The sequence below is a fragment of the Spermophilus citellus genome, assembly GCF_964194105.1.
Source record: "Spermophilus citellus genome assembly, chromosome: 2".
NCBI classification, from domain to species: Eukaryota; Metazoa; Chordata; class Mammalia; order Rodentia; family Sciuridae; genus Spermophilus; species Spermophilus citellus.
The window spans coordinates 179,276,351-179,297,490 of NC_138183.1; the positions used below are offsets into that span (position 1 = coordinate 179,276,351).

A 21,140-nucleotide genomic window follows, 5' to 3' on the forward strand; every position below is an offset into this window, starting at 1 on the left:
GAGTTTATGAGGGGAATGGGATAACAAACATGGAGGGAAATGAATTTCAATAGATGGGGTAGAGAGAGAAGATGGGAGGGAAGGGGAGGGGGGATATTAGAGGATAGTAAAGGTAGCAGAATACAACAGTCACTAATATGGCAGTATGTAAAAATGTGATGTGTAGCCGATGTGATTCTGCAATCTGTATTTGGGGTAAAAATGGGAGTTCATAACCCAATTGATTCTAATCTATGAAATATGATTTGTCATGAGCTTTGTAATGTTGTGAACATCCAATAAAAAAATAAAATAAAAAAAAGAAATATGTGTAAAAAATGTATATGTTGCAACATTGTTAATGATATTGTTTATGATAACAAATAGTATAGATAGATTAAATGTCAAAAATTGGCTATTACTTAGGTGAGGAATAATTCTAAAAGGTTGTAGGGGAGATCAGAGTCATATAGGAAGCTTTTGCAAATACCTACACTTTGCCTCCAACATTTTAATATATGAATATTCAGCCTAGATATGTGACTACAATGACTGTTAGTTTTATACTTCACTCAAACATTCAATAGATTTTGCTTCCTTGCCTTTCTTTTCAGACTCTTTGTCTTCCCCCAGAGCAAGAACACTAAGGTATCTTTCTTAAGTTACACAGTCCAAGAAAAAGAATTCAAAATTTTGATCATTTAAGTTTTTCTCCAATTTAATTATCTTGGAACAATTCTCAAAATACATATTAGGATAAGGACATTTGTTGTTTTAGGAATCATTTGGAAATTGAAAATAATGCTAAAAGGGACAAAAAAAACACAAATTAGCAGTCTACTTACTTCTTAGCTTTATGTCATAACTTTAAAATATACACCTTATTTTAATCCTTTCCATGTGTCTTTGAAATACAAAGAACATTCAAAATGATAAAACTATTACTTATAATTTTTGTCATTGCTCTTTGTATGGTATACTAATATTTTAATATGAATAGATACATCTCAGAAACTCAAATTTTAGCTTTTTTAAAGTGGGATATATGTTTGAAACAATGCATTCTCTTTTTAATGAGATGGGCTATAAAGTAAGAATGAAACTAATTTTTTTTTTTTAGGGTTTCTAACTATGACATCTTCTGGTATACTCATAACCTCTTCTTTGTCTTCTACATGCTGCTGATGTTGCATGTTTCAGGGTAAGTCTAAATACATATTTAAAAAAAATGTGTTCCTAAAAATGGGGTAATAAAAGTCACTGCTATAGAAATTATCATGGGAATTGGCTAAAATATTTGATTTGGAATTAAGGATAGCATCAAGAGTGGGAGACATAGTTCTGTTTTTATCATGGCATATTTTATTGAAATCATCATAAAAGTGTATCGAAATTGAACACCAGAGTTGCTTCTCCCACAATGACATAGTTCTCAAAGCTCCCTATAGATACCTCCTAATATCTTCTAAAAGAAAATAAGAAGTGAAGTACTTTAAGAAGATATTTTAGTGCTTACATTTTTAGAAACCGTCTTGCCATTGCAGAATTTATAACACTGAAGTTACTAGGTTTTAGTTTTAAAAGGTCTAGAGTAGTTGCAATGAAAACCAAAGAATTAAAATGGCCAAAGACAAGAATCTGTCCAAAATGCAAATGAAAAACACCATGAAAGGGTTAAACACACATTCTAAGCTTTACATAAAAAATATGTCCCAAGTATTTTATAAATTATGTGTACTCAACATGTATTCTCAAAGTTAGTTGTTGTTTAAAATAATCCATGGAAATAGAGGGAGAAAATAGTATAGTTTGTATACATCTGAAATGACCATCTTTATCCCTTCTGACTCTCTTTGGTTTGAAGTTGACTTTATCTGATATGAAGATGAAAACCTCTGCTTGTTTATGTGGTCCATGTGAATGGTATGTTTTTTCCCATCCTCATCCTCAGTCTATGGATATCTTTTCCCATGAGATGAGTTTCTTAAAGACAGAACATTGTTGGGTCTTTTTCTTTTTCTTTTTTTTTTTTTTTTTTAACCCAATCTGCCAGTCTATGTCTTTTAATTGATGAGGTTAGGCCATTAACATTCAGGGTTATTATTGAAATATGGTTTGTATTCCCAGTAATTTTGGTTTATTTTTGGTTATTAACTTGGTTTCTCCTTTAATTGGGTTTTCCGTCAGTGTATTTCCTCACTTTGCAGATTTTCATTGTTGTTTTACATTTCCTCCTCATGGAATATTTTGCTGAGACTATTCTGTAGTGCAGCCTTTCTCATTATAAATTCTTTTAACTTTTGTTTATCATGGAAGGTTTTTACTTTATCATCAAATTTGAAGCTTAATTTTGCTAGATTCTTGGTTGGAATCCATGTTCTTTCAGAAAATGTTGTTATAGGATCTACTAGCTTTGAGGGTCTGGGTTGAGAAATTTGCTGAGATCTGAACTGGTTTCCTCATGCATGTAATATAAAACTTTTCTCTTGCAGCTTTTAAAATTCTATCCTTAATCTGTATGCTAGGCATTTTCTCATAATGTGCCTTGGTATAGATTTGTTGTAGTTTTATACATTTGGTGTCCTGTAAGCCTCTTGTATTTGATTTTCCAACTCATTCTTCATGTTTGTGAAACTTTCTGATATTATTTCATTGAAGAGGTTGTGTATTCCTTTAGTTTGTGCCTTCCTTTATCTCAATAATTCTTATATTTGGTCTTTTCATGTTATCCCATCATTCTTGGTCATTCTATTCATTACCATCTTCATTGTGTGGTCAACTTTATTTTCAAGATTATATATTTTGTCTTCATTGTCTGAGGCTCTCTCTTCCAAGTGATCTAGTCTGTTGGTGATATTTTCTATTGAATTTTTAATTTGGTTTATTGTTTCCTTCATTTCAAGGATTGCTGTTTTTTTTTTTTCCCAGAGTCTTGATCACTTTCTTGAAGTAATCTTTTGTTACCTCTATTTGATCTCTCATCTCTTTTTTTCCTAAATTTATTTTTTAAAGTTGATGAATATTTATTTAGTTATTTATTTATATGCGGTGCTAAGAATTGAACCCAGTGTCTCACACATGCTAGGCAAGTGCTCTACCACAGAGCTACAATGCTGGCCCTCTCTTATCCCTTTGTTAGAGTGATCATTTGTTGTCTGTATTTGCTCTCTAATCTCTTTGTAGGAGTGATCAATTGTTGCCTGTAATTGCTCTCTTATACTATTCTGTACTTCACAGATCATTTTAATTATGTATGTTCTGAACTCCTTCTCTTAACATTTCATCTACTGTGCTGTCAATGGATTCTATTATTGTAGCATCTTGGTCTCTTTGGGACATTTTATTCCCTTGTTTTTTTTTTTTTTCATGTTGTTCATGTGTCTTCCTCTCTAGCAATGCAGATCTGAGGTATTACAGTTTCTATCCTATAATCTTATAGTATCCTTGCAGGTTATCAATACCTCACCTATCATATAATCAGGCCTGAAGGACCCTGAGTCATGGTCTTTCTGGCCCTGGCTATTATCTCTAGATGGAAGTGGGATAGGACAGTGGGTAGATGGGGGGCCACAGCGTGGCCTGTCTCTACTTTTGTATACATATTATACGTGTGTGTTTGGATTTGACATTCAGAGTCATATCAGATAATAAGTTGTTAAATGACATCAAGTGTACTTGGGTTTGCATAAAGATATAGGACAGGAAGGATAGTCTATCTACATGGTGATTTCTGGTGCTTCTTCAGTGGCAATCCCTATAGTTGCCCAGGGATAATTTTCCACATCCTTCTCCTCAATCCCCCTGTAGCAATTCAGTTTCTAAGATGAAGAGACTGCATGGGAAGTCAGGGACTACCTTCCTTGGATAAGGCTGAGACTGTACAGGAACCAGTTACTTTGTAACAGCCCAAGTTCCCTCAATGGATACCCTTAGTCACAAGGAAAGCACTACTGGCAAGGAGCTAAAGTCTGTCAGTCCCCAAATGATTTTCACAATTTATCCAGTGTCCTTCTATTCCATTTGTATTTTACCAGTAATAAACAGTATTACCTAGAAACACACCTATAGCATTTCCCATTTTTCTTGCCTAAAACATTTCCAAGTAAACAGTGTTTTGAGATAGGTTCAAACCTGTTGTTTGTTCTTTTTTCAGAACATTTTATAATGTAATCTGTCAGTCGTATTGGTAATTTTAGGTACATTATATGTTTTAATTCAGGGTGCATATTCAAAATATTGCCATTTCCCCCTGATTGTGGAGACCACTGATTAAGACAGTAGTATTAAATAGATTTATCTCATGTGCCCTGGTTAACTTTGTTTGGTATCATGATTCTGGAATGTAGAGTTCTTCTGGAAACCTGGCTGACCAATGTAATTGTGACTTCTAGCTAGCTATCCCTGTCTCATGGGGGAGAGGGCTAGTGGATTTGATTTTTCCATTAATTTATCTTTGTGGGGATAACATATTCTATGGAGCCTTGAGATACCAAGAAAACCCTTGGTAGAGAGGATTTGCCTTCCATTTTATTCTTTAAGTGACTAGTTTGCCCATCCAATATTGTGGACACAAAGTTTATTATGGATAAGCAGATACTACTCAGGACTATAATTATTTAAAATATAATTATGTAATGCTTATTATATGTTAAATATAATTTCCAAATGCATTATGGACTTTCTATTTAAGTGTTCCAGATTTATAAGAATGAATAATATTATTAAAACACTTTTACAAGTATGAAAACTGAGACTGAGACAAATTCAGTAACTTGCTGAAGTTCACTTGACCAATAAATTATGGATTAAAACACAAGTACTCTCACTTAAACTCACTTGAAAACTCTTTTAAGTTCTACTACAAGGCCGTGTGTGTGTGTGTGTGTGTGTGTGTGTGTGTGTGTCCATATATATATATATATGGACACTTATTTTTGAGAGCTCAGATGTCTGAGAATTTAGTTTTAAGATTTTCTTTCTCAAAGTTGTGATCTGAGGTTTCAGGTTATCTTGGATTGTAAGTTATTTCTTTCCTTCCTTTCCTCCCTCCTTCTTTCTCTCCTTCTTCTTCTTTCCTTCCTTCCTCTCCTCCTTTCTCTTTTTCTCTTTTCTCCTTCTTTCTTTTTCTGTCTCTTTAGTTCTATCAGATATGAGAAAATAATCATTTTCAGTATAATTAATTATGCATTCTTTTGCCTTTATGTTCTGCTGAATCAAAACTCCGAAAAAAGGTATTCCTTTGCAATTCAAATAGTCAATTTTTAAAGGTTCAGGAGTTCAAAATGACTTTTTAAGTTTAAAGAGGATTATATTAAGAATTACTTTTCTATTTTTTTTGTAAGTAAAAGGAAGGCATATTTATATTTAGCTTTCACTTTTGTAGAACAAAGGTCATAGGCAGAAAGTGTCTATATAAAAAATAACAAAAAATTATTTTATAAGTTTTTTTTTTAAATCACAGAATCTTAAAAGATATCTTGAACAAGCTTGTTTTCCTAATGTCAAGGAATTTGCTTCTATTTATGTTATTTTTAAGTGATAAATAATGTTTACATGTATGAAGTATGTATGATGTTTTGATATATGTTTACCTGTGAAAGGATCAAATCAGGCTATTTGGTGTATTAGTCACCTCAAATACATTGCTTTTTTTATCTTCCCTCTGATCTGCCCACAAAGTAAACATTTAATTCTGAAGATATCCATTCTGACTTTACAAAGCTCTAATTCTCACAAAGTTTTTTGTTTTTCTAACCAGAATTTATTTTACTATAATTTCTATCCAGTGACTTAAAAGTCTATGACTCCAGAGGCAATGAAAATCAAATCTCTCACCTTGTATGAATTCTGTTCTTTTGTTTCTTGTATGATGACATTTTAAATCTTATCATTATACTGACTGGGCCTGGTGGTACACACTTGTGATACCAGCTACTCTGGAGGCTGGGGCAGGAGGATTACAAGTTTAAGGTCAGACTCAACACCTGTCTCAAGACTAAAAATAAATAAAAAGGGCTGAGGATATACCTCAGTGGTAAAGTACCCTTGTGTTCAGTCCTTAGAACCACACACACAGACACACACACATACACACAAAAAAAAGCAAAATAAATCACATTGTTATTCTGAAATTTCTCCTTTGGATATATTAACAGTTAATATTTGTGGAATGCTTATCTTTTACCTTATTAATGCTTTATCTCGTTAAACTTTCCCAGCAACCCTGTATTTATTGTTATTATTATCATTATCCCAATGAGAGAACAAGGCCAGTGAGAGAGAGCGTTATCTGAAGGACACAGCTAGTAAGTTGAAAATCTTGGATTTTAACTCAGACATCCAATTGCAAAACCCCAAATCCTAACTTTAAATTATGCTGGCCTTCATTTTGCATAGCTTCTCTATATCTTTTTTTTTTTTTTTCAAATGGAAACCAAATTAAGCACTGACAAGAATCTTAGTGTGTGTGAGATGATATTGGCTGAGGGAAGCCTCACTTTCCTCACTGAAAATGCTCCATCAGTGTTATTCAGGACCTGGCTATTTTTCACGATCATCTGTGTCCTTATTTTAATCTAGTTTTCATTCTTATTACCTTTATTTTAGATTATTTTCATCATTTATAAGCAAGCCTATTGTGTGCCACTCTAAAAAGCTACACTTCATATACTCTAAATTCAGATTTTTTTTCAGTGCTCAAATGAATTTCAAAATAATTTTCCTTTGCAAGATATCAGAATAACATGGTGGTGACAAACTGCATCACTTAATAACTGAAAATCTTTGGCAGATAATTTTACTTTTCTTTTTCTTATCTATTAAGTGAGACAAATAAAATCATCTTTTTTTAAGTTTGAACAAAGAAAGGTAGTATGAAAGGGAAAATATAGACATATGAAATAAATTTTAGAAAAATCATACTACTACCAGTACTGATGAATATACAGGGAAGAAATGTCACAATTAACTGCCCAAAAATGTCTTTTCTTTTTTTGTTGTTTAGTAATGAATAATTTTATTTTTCAACTATTTCAAGGTCACAACTCTGTTTCTCACTCACACTCTTTCTCATACCAGTTAAAAGAGTTTTAATTTCAACACCTTAACAAGGAAGGGTCATACACTGAAATCAACACCACAATCAGTCTGTTTGTCCATGTACACAGCTGAAATCAATTATAAGTTATGGCCTATCAGATGCTAGGGGAACTTTTTTAAAAGTAGTTTTTACAGGTATTAAAAAAAAAAAAAACTTCTTGCAACTTCTTGTATTGAAGTCATCATACATACAGGGCAAAGCCAGTGATTTTTATATTTGCATTTATTCTTCATTTAACTTTTGAAACACTACTGTAATTAAATATTAAAACAAACAGTAGCAAATAGTGAGCATATTATGATTATAATATTTCACTCAGTCACTACTGATATAAAATGCCTGTAGTAAGTTTTTTTCCACTGGCCCCATTAAGAGATTTGCTTGCCATTCTAGCCTGGTGAGAGGTGAGAGGTTCCATTATCTAGAGTAGATATTTGGCTTTTGGAAGCCACATAATGCTTCTTCAACTAGCTGTATATCCACATAGATGAAAAAGAAAAAAAAAAGTCTTAAGTAAAAACAGCACAGTCCTTCTGATCTGACATAATGATAATATCTCCTGGCTCCAGTCTTGGCTCTTAGTCTCCTTCACTATAGAATGTTATCTTCTGTCCATCTTTCATGCCTTTGTCAACATGAACTTCTACAACCTTCTTCTCTCCAACTACCTTCTATTACAGTGTTTACCTCTATCTCTAAGACTGATCCCTTTCCCTTGGCCCCAGCACTCCATATATACAGACTGAATTTGCTGAACCATTCCAGCTATCTAATGAACTCATATTTGCATTCCAGTACCTGGGAAGTGGGGAAGCAATCTCCTGCTCCTTTCTTTATCACTTCAGCCTTAACATTTGTCACAAAGTACATTCTTTTGCAGAGCCAGTTTTCTTTTTTCACCACTATGTACATCTTCTCACATTACCAAGAGCTTATGCACAACATTTTTTCTTCTTTCTCTCTGCATCCTTCTTCTTCCTCCAAAAACATCAAAGATGTCCATAGGAGAGCCTGTACTGCTACCTGCTCCACCCTTCTTAATTGCCTGTTCTTCTGTGTCATATAATGCCCTTTCCTTGACATCAGAGAGGACTTTAAGCTTGAGAAATCTGTTTAAATTTCTCTCCTTCATTTGTATTCTTGTCATGATGATACTTCAAAGCCAGTTTCCTCTAAGCCTTTTTCAATTATGCCTGAGTGGCATTGGATTTGACCCCAAAACATCATAGTAAGTGGTTTCTTTCACCCTTTTCTACAGCCAGTGAGTGGGCTGAGGTCAGTGTGCTGAAGCGGGAAGGAGCATGTAATAGTGTGTAACTTGGGCAGCTACTGCTCCTCCACCTCTCACTGAGCGTTCTGGAAAGTTACACAGAGTCACAGCACTTTTGAAGAGCCTCGAGTTTCTTATAGGCTAAGTAATTTGGTAACTATATAACAGTGAAAACTGCTTAACATATCAAAAGAATATTCCTTAAAAGGGCCATGATATTTATAACATTGCAAAAACTCTAAAATTAATTTTAGCAACAAATATTTATTCTGGAACTTGTAAAAGAAGCCTTCTCCAGAGGAATTTTTTTTTTCTAATCTTAATACATTTTTCTAAGAAGTTGTCATTGTTGTGTTTTATTAAAGATATTTTAATTCAAAAGATATTTGGGGGAAAAAAACTAGTCAAAATTATTCTCTCTTTCCAGATGTGGAGGGAACTGGAAAGTGGTTGTTTTTGTTTTGTTTTGTTTTCTCTTTTTCATTTGAAAAACATCAAAAGGAGATACATACTTCTATTCTCACTTACTGATAGAAGGGATATGGAAAATAAATTAGAATGTCACAGAGTCTGAGTTTAAGAGCCTAACCCTGCTCCTTTTGAAAGACATGAGGAGGATGCATTGTAAATGGGATTTGGCACCTGAGCCTCTGCAATCTTGCCAGAGTCAGCCATCCTACTGGTTTTAACATGGGAATGTTGGGTGGACACTGATTGTATTTTGTATTTAAATGAGAGACAGTTTATAGTGTGATAATTCTGGTTAAGATAAAGGGGAAGTTCCTCCTCAAAGGAAGAGAGTCTGATTAAGATAGAGGGGAAGGTCCTCCTCAAAGGAATGGGTGCCAATAAGAGCAAATTTACAGTGCAAATAATATTCTTTGCCAGCTAAGACTCCTCTGACTATTGTTTAATATATGATTGACGCTTGAATTTTTCTTTTAAACAGTTATCTGCCAGTGGGGACTATTTGTTGGCAAGGATTAATCATAGAGCATGATTTACAGCCCACTTAAATTATATTTTCTAGGGAATTTAAAGGAATAGTTTTCTCTGTTTCTATAAATACTCTTTAAAACATGGGGAACACAGTGGGTGACCTTTGTCAACCATGACTTTAATGAACCAAAGGCAGTGTCAGCTTCACTGTTTAGGCTCAAGAAATGAATGAGGGCTGGACAAATATTTGTAATGATAAGTTTATTGTGTTGATTTGAAGTTTTCTGCATCTATTATGCCCTCAGGAAGAGGAAATTAAGGATATTCTTTTAGAGGATAAAAGCCTTTATGCCTAATACATATGGGTTAAAATTTGTGGCGAATCCAGTGTATTCTCTTCTAGAAGCCACTTTCACTGAGGCCTCTCTTCACCCACAGTGATGTGGAAGAACGACAGGCTTTGTAATCTTCTGTTGGTGGGAGGTACTTGCTCTTAGAAAATTAAATGGGAACTTGGATAGCATCCAGAGAAAGTCAGTCCCAGAGGTTGTATATTAACTAGTCCTTCTCTAACCCTGAGGGAGAAAACTTTTACTTTCCTTTAATTCCTTTTCAGTTTCCCTTTCATTGCCTCTAGATTAGCAGTGACTATGTAATTTATTCTCTGAACAAGGAATTTTAAAAATTGAATTAATTAATTAACTAATTATTCAGTATAGGGGATTAAGTCCAGGGGTAGTCTACCACCAAGCCACATCCCAGCCTTTTCTTTTCTTTTTCTTTTTTGTTCATTTTTTATTTTAAAAAGGGTCTTATTAAATTACTAAGGCTATACTCAAACTTGCAATCCTCCCACCAGTCTCCTGAGTTGTTAGGGTTAAAGGTGTGCAGCACATGCTCAGACTAGGCACTTTTGAGAATGAAAAGGGGATTCTACTAATAATTAAACAGGGATTGTGGATAAAGCAGGCAATATGGTCATTCTACCTGTTCCTAGTAGTTGGGGAAAGTTCCTCAAAGGTTTATGGACAGTTCTAATGTACACCTTGCATCAGAATCACAAAAGGATTCTTTTGCTCAAACAGGGCCTCTGCATGGGTACTTAGGAACTAGAAACCAAAAGTAATAATTCTGATATTGCTTAGCTTTGGCCCACTTTCGAGATTGTAAGTAGATGTCCACAACCATCTTAGGTAGAAGGTTGAGAATTTGGGTATTTATGATAGTGTCTAAATCTTTTGTGAACTCTGTCATTCTTATAGGTGACTTTTATTCTGATATTTCCTAGATCTAAATGTCTTTTTTTTTTTTTTTTTTTTTTTGACCAGGGGCACATATCTCCAGTCCTTTTTTATTTTAAGGTAGGGTCTTGCTAAATTGCATAGGGCCTTGATAAGTTACTGAGGCTGACTTTGAACTTGTGATCTCTCTGCCTCAGCCTCTGGAGCCCCTGGGATTACATGTGTGTGCCACTGTACCCAGGTTAGATGCCTATTTTTTTTAAATGGATCTAATGACTTATCAGTATGATGCCTATTATTTGTATTAAAAATTGTATTAAAAATTCCACTTTTTCCATACAGAAAGGATTCTTTATTATTATTATTATTATTATTATTATTATTCAGAAAGGATTCTTAACTTGGATTCATAATTCCTAGGAATTATTGAATGGATCCAGAGGATCCTTGAATTTCCTGAATCACAAATACAAACTATGAATATGCATGTCTTTAGATGTGTATTTAGTTTTGAGGCAAATACATGCATTTTGTATGAAGAAGGGTTCCACAGTTTTCATTGGAACCCCATAGGTGTGCATGGTCCTAAAAGGCTTAATACTTCCAATGCTAGATTTTAACCAGAGACCTATAATATCTTTACACATTTCATATCTCTTACTTAAATTTATTCAAGGTTAAAAACACTGGATTGTAGGGAGGAATAAAAAACACAGGGGTGGTTTTATTCTCCCACAAATTCTACTGGAAGAAATTAATATGACATATATAGTGACCAACTTAACAATTGTGCTGTCATTTAAAGGACAGTAATGAAACTCTTCATAATCATTCCCAAGGTGTAGATAGCATTTAATATGTATTAGGAACTTAACATTTATGCATATATTATATGAGCACAGACTAGTTTTTTGTTTTTGTTTTTAAATATGCACAGCACTGGATAGTAAGTGGTCTCCATTTTACAGATGGAGAAATGAGATGTACAAGGTAAATTAAATGACTGTCTCAGGCCAATCAGCTAGTGCTTAAAGAACGCTAGTAGTGATCATAGGAGATCTGGCCCCAGAATCTATGCATTCATCTTTACCCTTTTCATAAATTATTTATTTGTTTATTTATTTAGAAAGTGTCTTCACCTGTGAATGAAATATTTTAATGTAATGTGAAAACCTAGGACATCTTTTTGATTTATCTCTTTAAGTAAATGAGTATACATGTGCATCTTTGAATATTTTAAGTAGTAAATTTAATTTTGGTTCAAGTTAGATAGATTCAAAGGTTTTGAATCTGGTGCTCCCAGAAAGCAGATTTAGAATAAAATGCCTTTTTTTTTGTACTGCTTTAAAAATATTTTACAAAATGTTATGGCATATGATAATAAGTGTAATAACTTTGTATTAACTTAAGAATAAAATTATGTTTATGGAATACCTTAAGTTTTAAATTTCTTTCAAATTACTTGAAAATAACAGAGAAAGAAGTTAGGCTATAGATCAAAGTTGATAAAAATGCTGTAGAAGAGAACTTTTGTGAGGATTTGTACTTCTACAGTATGTCTTTGTAAAGAGATTAAATAAAAAAAAACAACAAGAGGGCTGGGTTGTGGCTCAGTGGTAAAGTGCTTGCCTAGCACACATGAGGCTTTGGGTTCCATCCCCAGCACCACATAACAAAGTAAATAAACAAATGTATTATGTCCATCTACAACTAAAATAAAAAATTTATACACACACATAAAACAAAATAAGAAAGGCAAAGGGAAAAGACATTATTCACAATATAGGAAAAGCACACTAAATACATGGATTAAAAAAAAATGTCTTTAACCACCCCCTTGTTTTTTATTCCCTGCTACAATCCAATGTTTTAAACCTTGAATAAATTTAAGCAAGAGATATGAAATGTGTAAAGATAATATAGGTCTCTGGTTGAAATCTAGCTTTGGAAGTGTTCAGCTCAGAAATATTTTAGCCTTTTTGGACCACACATACCTATTAATGAATTGCCTATAATGTTAGGTGACCCAGGAAGTTAGTATCCCAATATGAGGGATGAATTTGATAGTGGAATTCCACAGTAAATAGAGAGTCCCAAGTAAACTTGCAAATTTGTCGATTACCTTGATCTTCCCCTTCCATACATATTGCTGTCTTGACCTTAAATATAGTGAACAAAACCGCCTAACTCCCTAAATTCTAAGAGAAAAGAAATAGGATTCATGGATCACTGTAGTATGCTGACTTTAATTCTTTAGGTTCAACACTGAGGAGTTAGACAACAATATCATATTGTGCTTCCATGCTTAGTCTTTTGAGAAATCTCATAGTGAGTCCCATAGTGATTGTACTAATTTACAATCTCCCCAACAGTGTAAAAGTGTTCTTTTCTCCCCACATCCTCTCCAGCATTTATTATTATTGGTAACTGCCATTTTGACTGGAATGACGTGAAATCTGTAATTTAGGGCATCAAGCAGTTGTTTCATTTTGCATTTCCCTAATTACTGAAAGTGTTGAAAATTTTTTCATGTGTTAGTTGTATTTTTTATTTTGAGAAGTGTTTGTTAGTTCATTTGCCCATTTGTTGATTGGTTGATTTGGTTTTGTAATGATAAAGTTTTTTGAGTTCTTTGTGTATTCTAGACATAATCCAGAAGAGTAGCTAGCAAAGATTTTTTTCCCATTCTGTAGACTCTTCTCATTTCCTATTCATAAGATTTTTACTTTATTAAAAAGTTGATGTTTTGTATAATAATTACAGAGTAAAGATTTATGGTTTATTTACATTTGTTGATATTTTATCCTATAAACCAGATGGTTTTGAGGATTGAGGGAATGTGCTATATTCTTCCATAATAAGGCTTTATAGTTTCATGGTGTGTGTGTGTGTGTGTGTGTGTGTGTGTGTGTGTGTGTAGGTGGATAGATAGAAATAGTATATTTAGAGCATTTTCATATACATGAAGTCATTTATACTGTAAACTACATGTATTAATGAATTTTTAATCTTACCAGCTATGGGTTTTGTTTTTCACCCTTTGGGGTTTGGAAGTGTCAAGCTTCAGATCAAGTAATTTTTTTTTAACAGAATTTTCATCTCAATTTTTCTCCTGGGAGTGAGATATATATATATATATATATATATATATATATATATATATATATATATATATATATATATATATCTTTCTGGCTGGACTTACAGGGTGAGAATGGTGAGAAGGAAGGAGAAACAACAAAAGTTCATGTAATTTAAGAAATATTGTCACTACATTAGTATTTAAAAAAAATCTTTTTAGTTGTTGATGGACCTTTATTTTGTTCATATTTATATGTGGTGCTGAGAATCGAACCCAGTGCCTCATGTGTGTGATGCAAGCGTCCTACCACTGAGCCACAACCCCAGCCCACATTAGTATTTTTGTGAAATGTGAAATAATTATTTTATACCCCATTGCCATTTTAGTAAAACAAGCCAGTAAATGAATACTAAGAAATAATGGTTGCTTACTAATATTTTTCTTCATGAGAGGTCAAAGCCCTTTTCTTAACATATCTGTGAACTAGGGAAGATGAGATTATCTCTCTCTTTCACTGAGGAAACAGTAAAATGATGTACCCAGCATTAGAATTTTTGATTCTAATTTCTTACACTCTGGGATTTAGATTTGTCAGCTGCATAGAGATTGTGACAACATCAGCTGTTTAATTTGCAGAGTCTATGGCACAATAAAAATGCAGGGCTTCTTGATCAAAAATTATTACTCACTTGGAGTGGAAATAGCTGGAGCACTGAAGCAATGACCTGGTTTTGCTAAGAGCAAGGTTTTGTGGAGTTGCACAGATCACAAATTCATGAGCCAGCCCTTTCTTTTAAGCTTGGACAGTCTCATCAATAAGAGACAGACAAAGTTCCTTCTGTGGTTGAGCTACATGACTCTCAGGTGTCATAGGCAAGGACCCTGCAGGGCCAAAGTGGAGAAAGGAGTAAAGATTAAGTTGAGTGGGTACTCAGAGTTTCAGGACTGCTGAGACTGCATCCCTAACTTAGGATGCTCCTAACAATAAGCTTTGAATATCTGAATATCATGACAACTGTTTGCTTAGGGTAGGTTTGGCTTGGGGCATGGCAGAGATTTCTTTCAGGTAGAAAATGAGTTTAAAATGACTACTACTCAATCATGTGTTTCAACAACAATAACACCAAGAAGTTGTTTATACATTCCTAGTCACCTGTTTGTTCAATGACTATTTAGTTGCTGTAGGTTATAGGTACTGTGTTAAGTACCAGATAAATAGCATTGAAACAGGACAAACCCTTCACTTTCACAAGAAAACATTCAGGTGGTTTCCAGATAAACTGGAGAGTTGTGATACATTTTAAAGTAGAGAATTTGGTTTTATTTTATGATGCAATTTTTTGATATTTTTGTTATTGTTGTTTTGTAGTTTAAACTTAGCAAAAATAATTCTCAGGAAGATATATTTTTACTATAATTTTTTTGTTATAGAATACTAAGAAAAAAGTATGTTCCTAAGGGACAGTAATTTTGCTCTCCTATTTAAAAAGGGTGCAAATCACCAAACACATAAAAGTCACCTAAATGATGCTGCATTCATTATAGATTCTTCACATGAAGTTAAGGTAGGAATGATTTTCATGATTGTCATTTTGGCAGCATGGTATTTTCTAATATTTAATTTTTGCCATAAAGTAGTTCTATAATTTATATGCAGTATTCATTCAATATACTATATTATTTCCTATGACCTTTTGACAGTGAGGCATTAAAACAAACAAACAACAAAAACAATACATACAAACAAAAATCCCCAAATAGGATAACTCTAATGCCCCTTAAGGGAAAAAAGGAATAAAACCCCAAAAACAAAACTCTACCTTTTGAAACACTGTTGAATGTTGAAAGCAGACCCTGTGAGCACAAAAGCAATAGCATTCACAGCCATGTATTTTGATGGATACACATAAAGGATTATAAAATCCTTTATTTCTCATAATGGAAGAGTACCAGACATTCCACAAGTATTTCAGAATTTCTCTTTTGAATCATAATACATTGGAACATAAAATAAGAAGAAGCACTTTTTTCCCTGCCTCCCCTCCTCAGTCCCTCACAATGTCACTGTCTTTATCTGGCCAGGTTTTGGGTTTACCATTCACTACCATCTTTACCCTTTTCTCTTTTTTTTTGTTTTAAATTATTGATCATTTATTTATGAAAGCTATAACAATACATATAAGAATTTTTCCTATTTTGATTTCTAAATGTGCATGCCTTATTAAAACAAATTATGAGGTAATTGCTTGCTTTTAAAATCAATGCATAAGAAAGGCATAAGAAATATATTAAATACAAGAAACTTGCTGAAGGGATGGTGGGGTTTGGTAGAATATGAATATTTGAGGCATAAATGCATAAGACATGGTCTCTTCTATTAATAATGGGAAAAAACCATGTGACTTTGTGCCGCCTGCTTCCTCACACTAGAATGTCATTATCCTGTAATTGTTGGACTCTGTACATTCTTCAATTACCTTTCTCTGTAAGTTCTTTCCAGGATTTCATAATCCAAGTTCTACACTCATCTTTACTATTCTTAGGATGTCTACATATGTCCATATATCATTAATCGTTTGCTTTTGCATTCTTGTTGCTTTCATGTTTGATTATATTCATTAGATCCGTGTTATAAATATTCCATTAAATTAATTGAACTATTAAAAATTTCAGTTTTTCACCTGTACAAGCAACATTTTGATCACTTAATAGCCACATGTAACTACTGACAGTTCAGAATTTTTCCTTTTCACCATCACAGAAAGTTCTATGGGAGAGTCTGGCACTAAATTACGCAGTTGTATATCTTGGTGGTGATATAGGGCAAAATGCAGGGTCAGTATTGAGTGACAGATAAGCTTCAGGCTACTTAAGTGGGCTCTATTGTATTTGAGAAAACATGCATGTTATATCTGCTGAATTAAATAAATGTATTGGAGATTCAAAACAATAGTAAAAACTACATAAATACCTCAAATTTTCACAAATATTGTCAGGGTGAAGACCCTAAAGTTTGAGCGGCCCTTTAGAAACAGTATCTGATTTTATCCATCAATCTGAATATTCCTAATATTGGGTTTACATTCCTATATAAAATTTTTCAGAAAGATTGTTTTAATGTCTATTATAATATGGTTTTAATGGAATTTTTATTCTAAGAATAAATATTCTAAGACTTCTAAGAAATTTTATACTGGTGACAAAGAAATGGACACTTTTTGTTTTTAACTAGTAATAAATGAAATTATAGCATTCAGTTGAACTTGAAAAATGACACGTAAGATTATTGGTTTGTTACAAATATGTTGCTTCCTTTTTTAAAACCTGGAAGCATGTAGAGCTGTAAAATTTTGATCAATGCATTTGTTAGTCTTCAGTTTCACGTTTTTTTTTTTCATAAAATACAGTGGATGTTCTGCAAGGGGAGGAGGCTTGGTATAGCAGAAGGAGCACGATTCAGACTTTGGAAGCAGACTGCCTGGGTTTTCTGTCTCAGCTCTGCCACTAGCAGTGTTGTTTTGGGCAGATTACTAACCGCTCTAGACATGTTCACTCATAGTAGGATGGAGCCACCATTCTTTACCACAGACACTTGATATAAGTTTGTGTAAATGCTCCTTGAAGCAACCAACACCTCGCTGGCATGCTCAGCATCTGTCCTTTGAGTGCTGAGTTCAGAACCTGCTAGGCCCCTCCCTAGTGAAACTTTCAGTATCTTCACCACAAATTACAGCACAATAAACTTGAGATTCTCTACTGGATTTTTTTTTATGAATGCTATTTTTCATTATTTGTCTTTATTTTTCACACTTTTGTGATGACAAAAATACCAATTCAGATAAAATAAGAAAAATTTTAATACATTTTTTTAGAGATAGCCTGTGTTATTTTTCTTGAACATAGCTTAAAATAACAAAAAACTCTCCAAATAAAGGGAATTTTAGGATATTATATGCCAACAACAGCAGCAGTATTTATTTTATTGACTTAAGAGGTATAATTTATAGCAGCAATACCACCATTCTGAGGACCTTGAACATGGTATGGTTATGTCACTTGAATATTGTTAGGACTTGGGAGGAGAGATTGACAGCATTCTTGTGCCTGAAATTAAGACCCTGAAGTATAAGTATAAGCTACTCCTTTCCAGCATGCATGTGCATGCATGTGTGCAAACTCTCTCTCTCTCTCTCTCTCTCACACACACACACACACACACACACACACACACACACACGGGGTGGGGGAGACAGAGACAGAGCTAGCCTTATTTCAAAGGATTTTTTTTTTTCATTTTGAACATATTTGACATCCATTTCTTAAGCCACTGACATGCTTTTCATGTGGTGAGAGCAACTTGATTTCTAAAACCCATACTTTTACTACCACCTAGTTAATTTATCTGAATAAAAGCCTTGGGTTTTTTCATGTTTTTAATGGGGGGAAATACTTGCCTAGTATGATTATTTTGTTTTGAGGTTTATTTAATGAAAAAAGATGTTTAAAAAATTATCAACATGCTTCTTTGTTAATTAAAAAATTATAAACATGCTCCTTTGTTAATAAGTATTAATCTTCCTTCTTCTTACCTTTTTCAGTAGTAGGTTGTGAGGATCCAGTGACCTAAAGTGCTGTATTATGAGAGGAGAAGAATATAGAATTTGAGTGAGCTTGGTTCAAATCTTAGCTCTGTTATTTATCACAAACACACACACAGCTATGTAACAGTAGGGTAATAATTAAAATATTTTTTTTAATTTGTAAAATTAGAATAATATTTCAAGTTCATATATTTTTCAAGAATTATATGAAATATGAATAAAATTTCTTTTTGTCCTGGAACTGGAGTCTACCATACCTTATGAAACTATTATTAAGAGTCTATAATAATTATTATCTGTGGTTTGACTTAAGTTTATCTTCTTCCAAGATATCTTACAAAGTAGATTTTAAGTTTCTGGAGGGTTAGGGAGTAGAATTCAGTCCTCGTTGAACTCTAGCACCTAGAACAGTGCTATGTATATCACATCAGTGTTTGTTCAACTTATGGGTAGTAGCATGAATCAAATTTTTGACAGAGTTACTTGTCAGCCATTTACCATTGGGATGACCAGTGGGAACAACATGTTTGGATAAATCATTAGTTGTAATGGAAACTGAATCAAATGAATGGGTTGTCCAAGTATAGTACATAATTTTATTCTATAAATAGAATGCTGTGAATGACTAGTGACAAAAATATTGGCTCAGATTTAATTTCTATTAATTTATTCAATACCTAGGCTGTGTCTGCTCTATTCCTTTAAAAGTTGTTATCTGTATGTGTGGTCTCCTGTGAATGCCATATAATCCAGCCCAGTAATTAGATGCCTTTCACGAATGCACTAAATGCTTTCTTATGATTTTACGATGACTAGTTTTAAGGAACAGAGTGAAATAAAAATAACTAGAGAAAGGGAACTTACTGTGATCAAAAGGGAAAAGGGGGGGTGATCAGACTGGACAGATGGTGGATGCCAGCACTGCCTTGGCCTTTGCCTTCCCACCATCATATATTCAATCTAATGGTTTTACTGTTTATGCTCTTAACTTTTGATTAAAAAAAAGTATCAGTTTTTAAAAAAGTTATTTGTTCATTATAATGATACATACTACTGAGATTCATTGTTACATATTTATATGTGCATGCAATATAATAATATAATTTAGTCAATTTCATTTGCAAGTACCTCTCCTTTTTCACTTGTTCCTCCCTCTGGTACTCTTTCTCTACTCTTCTGGTCTCTCATTTATTTTCATGAGACCCCTACCTTACCCTTTTCTTCCATTACACGTATGAAGAAAATATATGACCCTTGACTTTCTGAATTTAGCCTATTGCATTTAACACAATGTTCTCAAGTTCCATCTGTCTTCCTGCAAATGACATAATTTTTTCATTCTTCTTTAAGCTGAGTAAAACCCATTGTTTATATATACATTTTCTTTATTCATTCATCTGTTACATAGGCTGGTTCTACAATTTGGCTATTGTGCTGCTATAAATAATTTGTATTATTATGACCTTAATTCTTCAGGACAAAATGCTGAGGGGAGGTACACCTGGGTCATATGGTTGTTCCATTCCTAGTCTTTAGAGAAACCCCTATACTGATTTTCGTTGTGGTTATACCAAAAAGTATAAAAGTTTCTTTTTCCTCACATCCTTTCCAGCATAAAATATTGTCTTTGTAAAGTTAGTACAGTTCTGTGACACTTCAATTTTTCTTAAGCTATCAAAATTGATTATTTGGAGCATGAAAGGTAACCTGAAATTAATGCATTTTTTAGCCAATTAGGGAAGAATAACTTTGGAAATAAATTTACTTTTGGTACCCTTTAAAAAATAAAGTATAATACAAAATTTTTAATGTTTTTCTAAATCTGACTTTTTTCTTCATTGTTTTCTTAGGCAACAGTGACAAGAAATGTAGAACATAGAATTTAGAATGTCCTAAAATATGAAACAAAAAGAACAAGATTTTAAGATGTGATCTCTCCTACCAGATTCATTCTTCTGAGCTTTTTATGTGGTTGTGTTTGTGAAGAGATTGAAAAAAAAAAACAGATTTGGGGGTTGGTTGCTGAGTATAAATTGTTTTCTGAACATAGAACACACAAGCTTATGGTTCCTGTTATTTTTGTTTAACATTTCCTGTACTTTAGTAAGGCATGTTTTATTCAGTCTTAGCCAAATCAAATATTATCCCTGTATTTTTTCTTTATGTTTGGAGATTGCAAAGTAGTCATCACTGCAGTGTTCATTGAAGTGAAAACTTGTATATGATTTCACAAATGCATAATAGATTTGAAATAAAGACTGTCAAATTTAAAAATTCTTTGAAAGATTGCAAGTGTTCTTCCCTACAATGTATTTATTGCATTTGTTTGGAAGTAAAAAAGATTTTGTTTAGTCCCTTAGCAATTAAGTTATTAAAATTTTAAACACTTTTTGATTTATCCTAAATATGACACAAGGGAACACTTTTCAGGTAATGCTATGTAAATTTAGCAAGAAAAAGTGATTATTTTCCTTTATTACAGCCCTTGATTTCAATTTTTCTCTTCCTCCCTCCCTCCCTCCCCTCTCTCTTTCTCTCTTTCTCTCTCTCTCCCTATGTGTTTCTAATTTAATTTTAGAGGACTGTTGAAGTATCAAATTAATTTGGATACCCATCCTCCTGGATGCATTAATCTTAACAAAACACGCTATCAGGATATTTCCTCACTGGAATATGTCTCAGAACATTTTCATGAACCATTTCCTAGAGGATTTTCAAAACCAGAAGAGCTTAACGGGAAAACATTTGTGAAGATTTGTGTGGAAGAACCCAAGTTCCAAGCTAATTTTCCCCAGGTTAGATTAATTGTATGTTTGATCTCTGCAAAGTCTATGTCTCCATTCAATTGATCAACATCACATTTAAACATATTTTGACACTGTGCATTTATGCATAAGATGTTTCAGAATACCTATTATTACATCACAGT

General features: G+C 33.2%; 1 protein-coding gene across 9 annotated transcripts in view; it reads left to right on the forward strand.

The window, feature by feature from the left end:
* The window catches only part of NOX4 (NADPH oxidase 4), a 189,392-nt gene that overhangs the window by 70,242 nt on the left and 98,010 nt on the right, over positions 1-21,140 (forward strand). For all 9 annotated transcript variants that reach the window (XM_081281667.1, XM_081281669.1, XM_081281675.1 and 6 more), the window contains 2 exons: positions 1,100-1,180; positions 20,790-21,006. In XM_081281667.1, the coding sequence (XP_081137793.1) occupies positions 1,100-1,180; positions 20,790-21,006 (298 nt within the window). The remainder of the gene's footprint in view (positions 1-1,099; positions 1,181-20,789; positions 21,007-21,140) is intronic.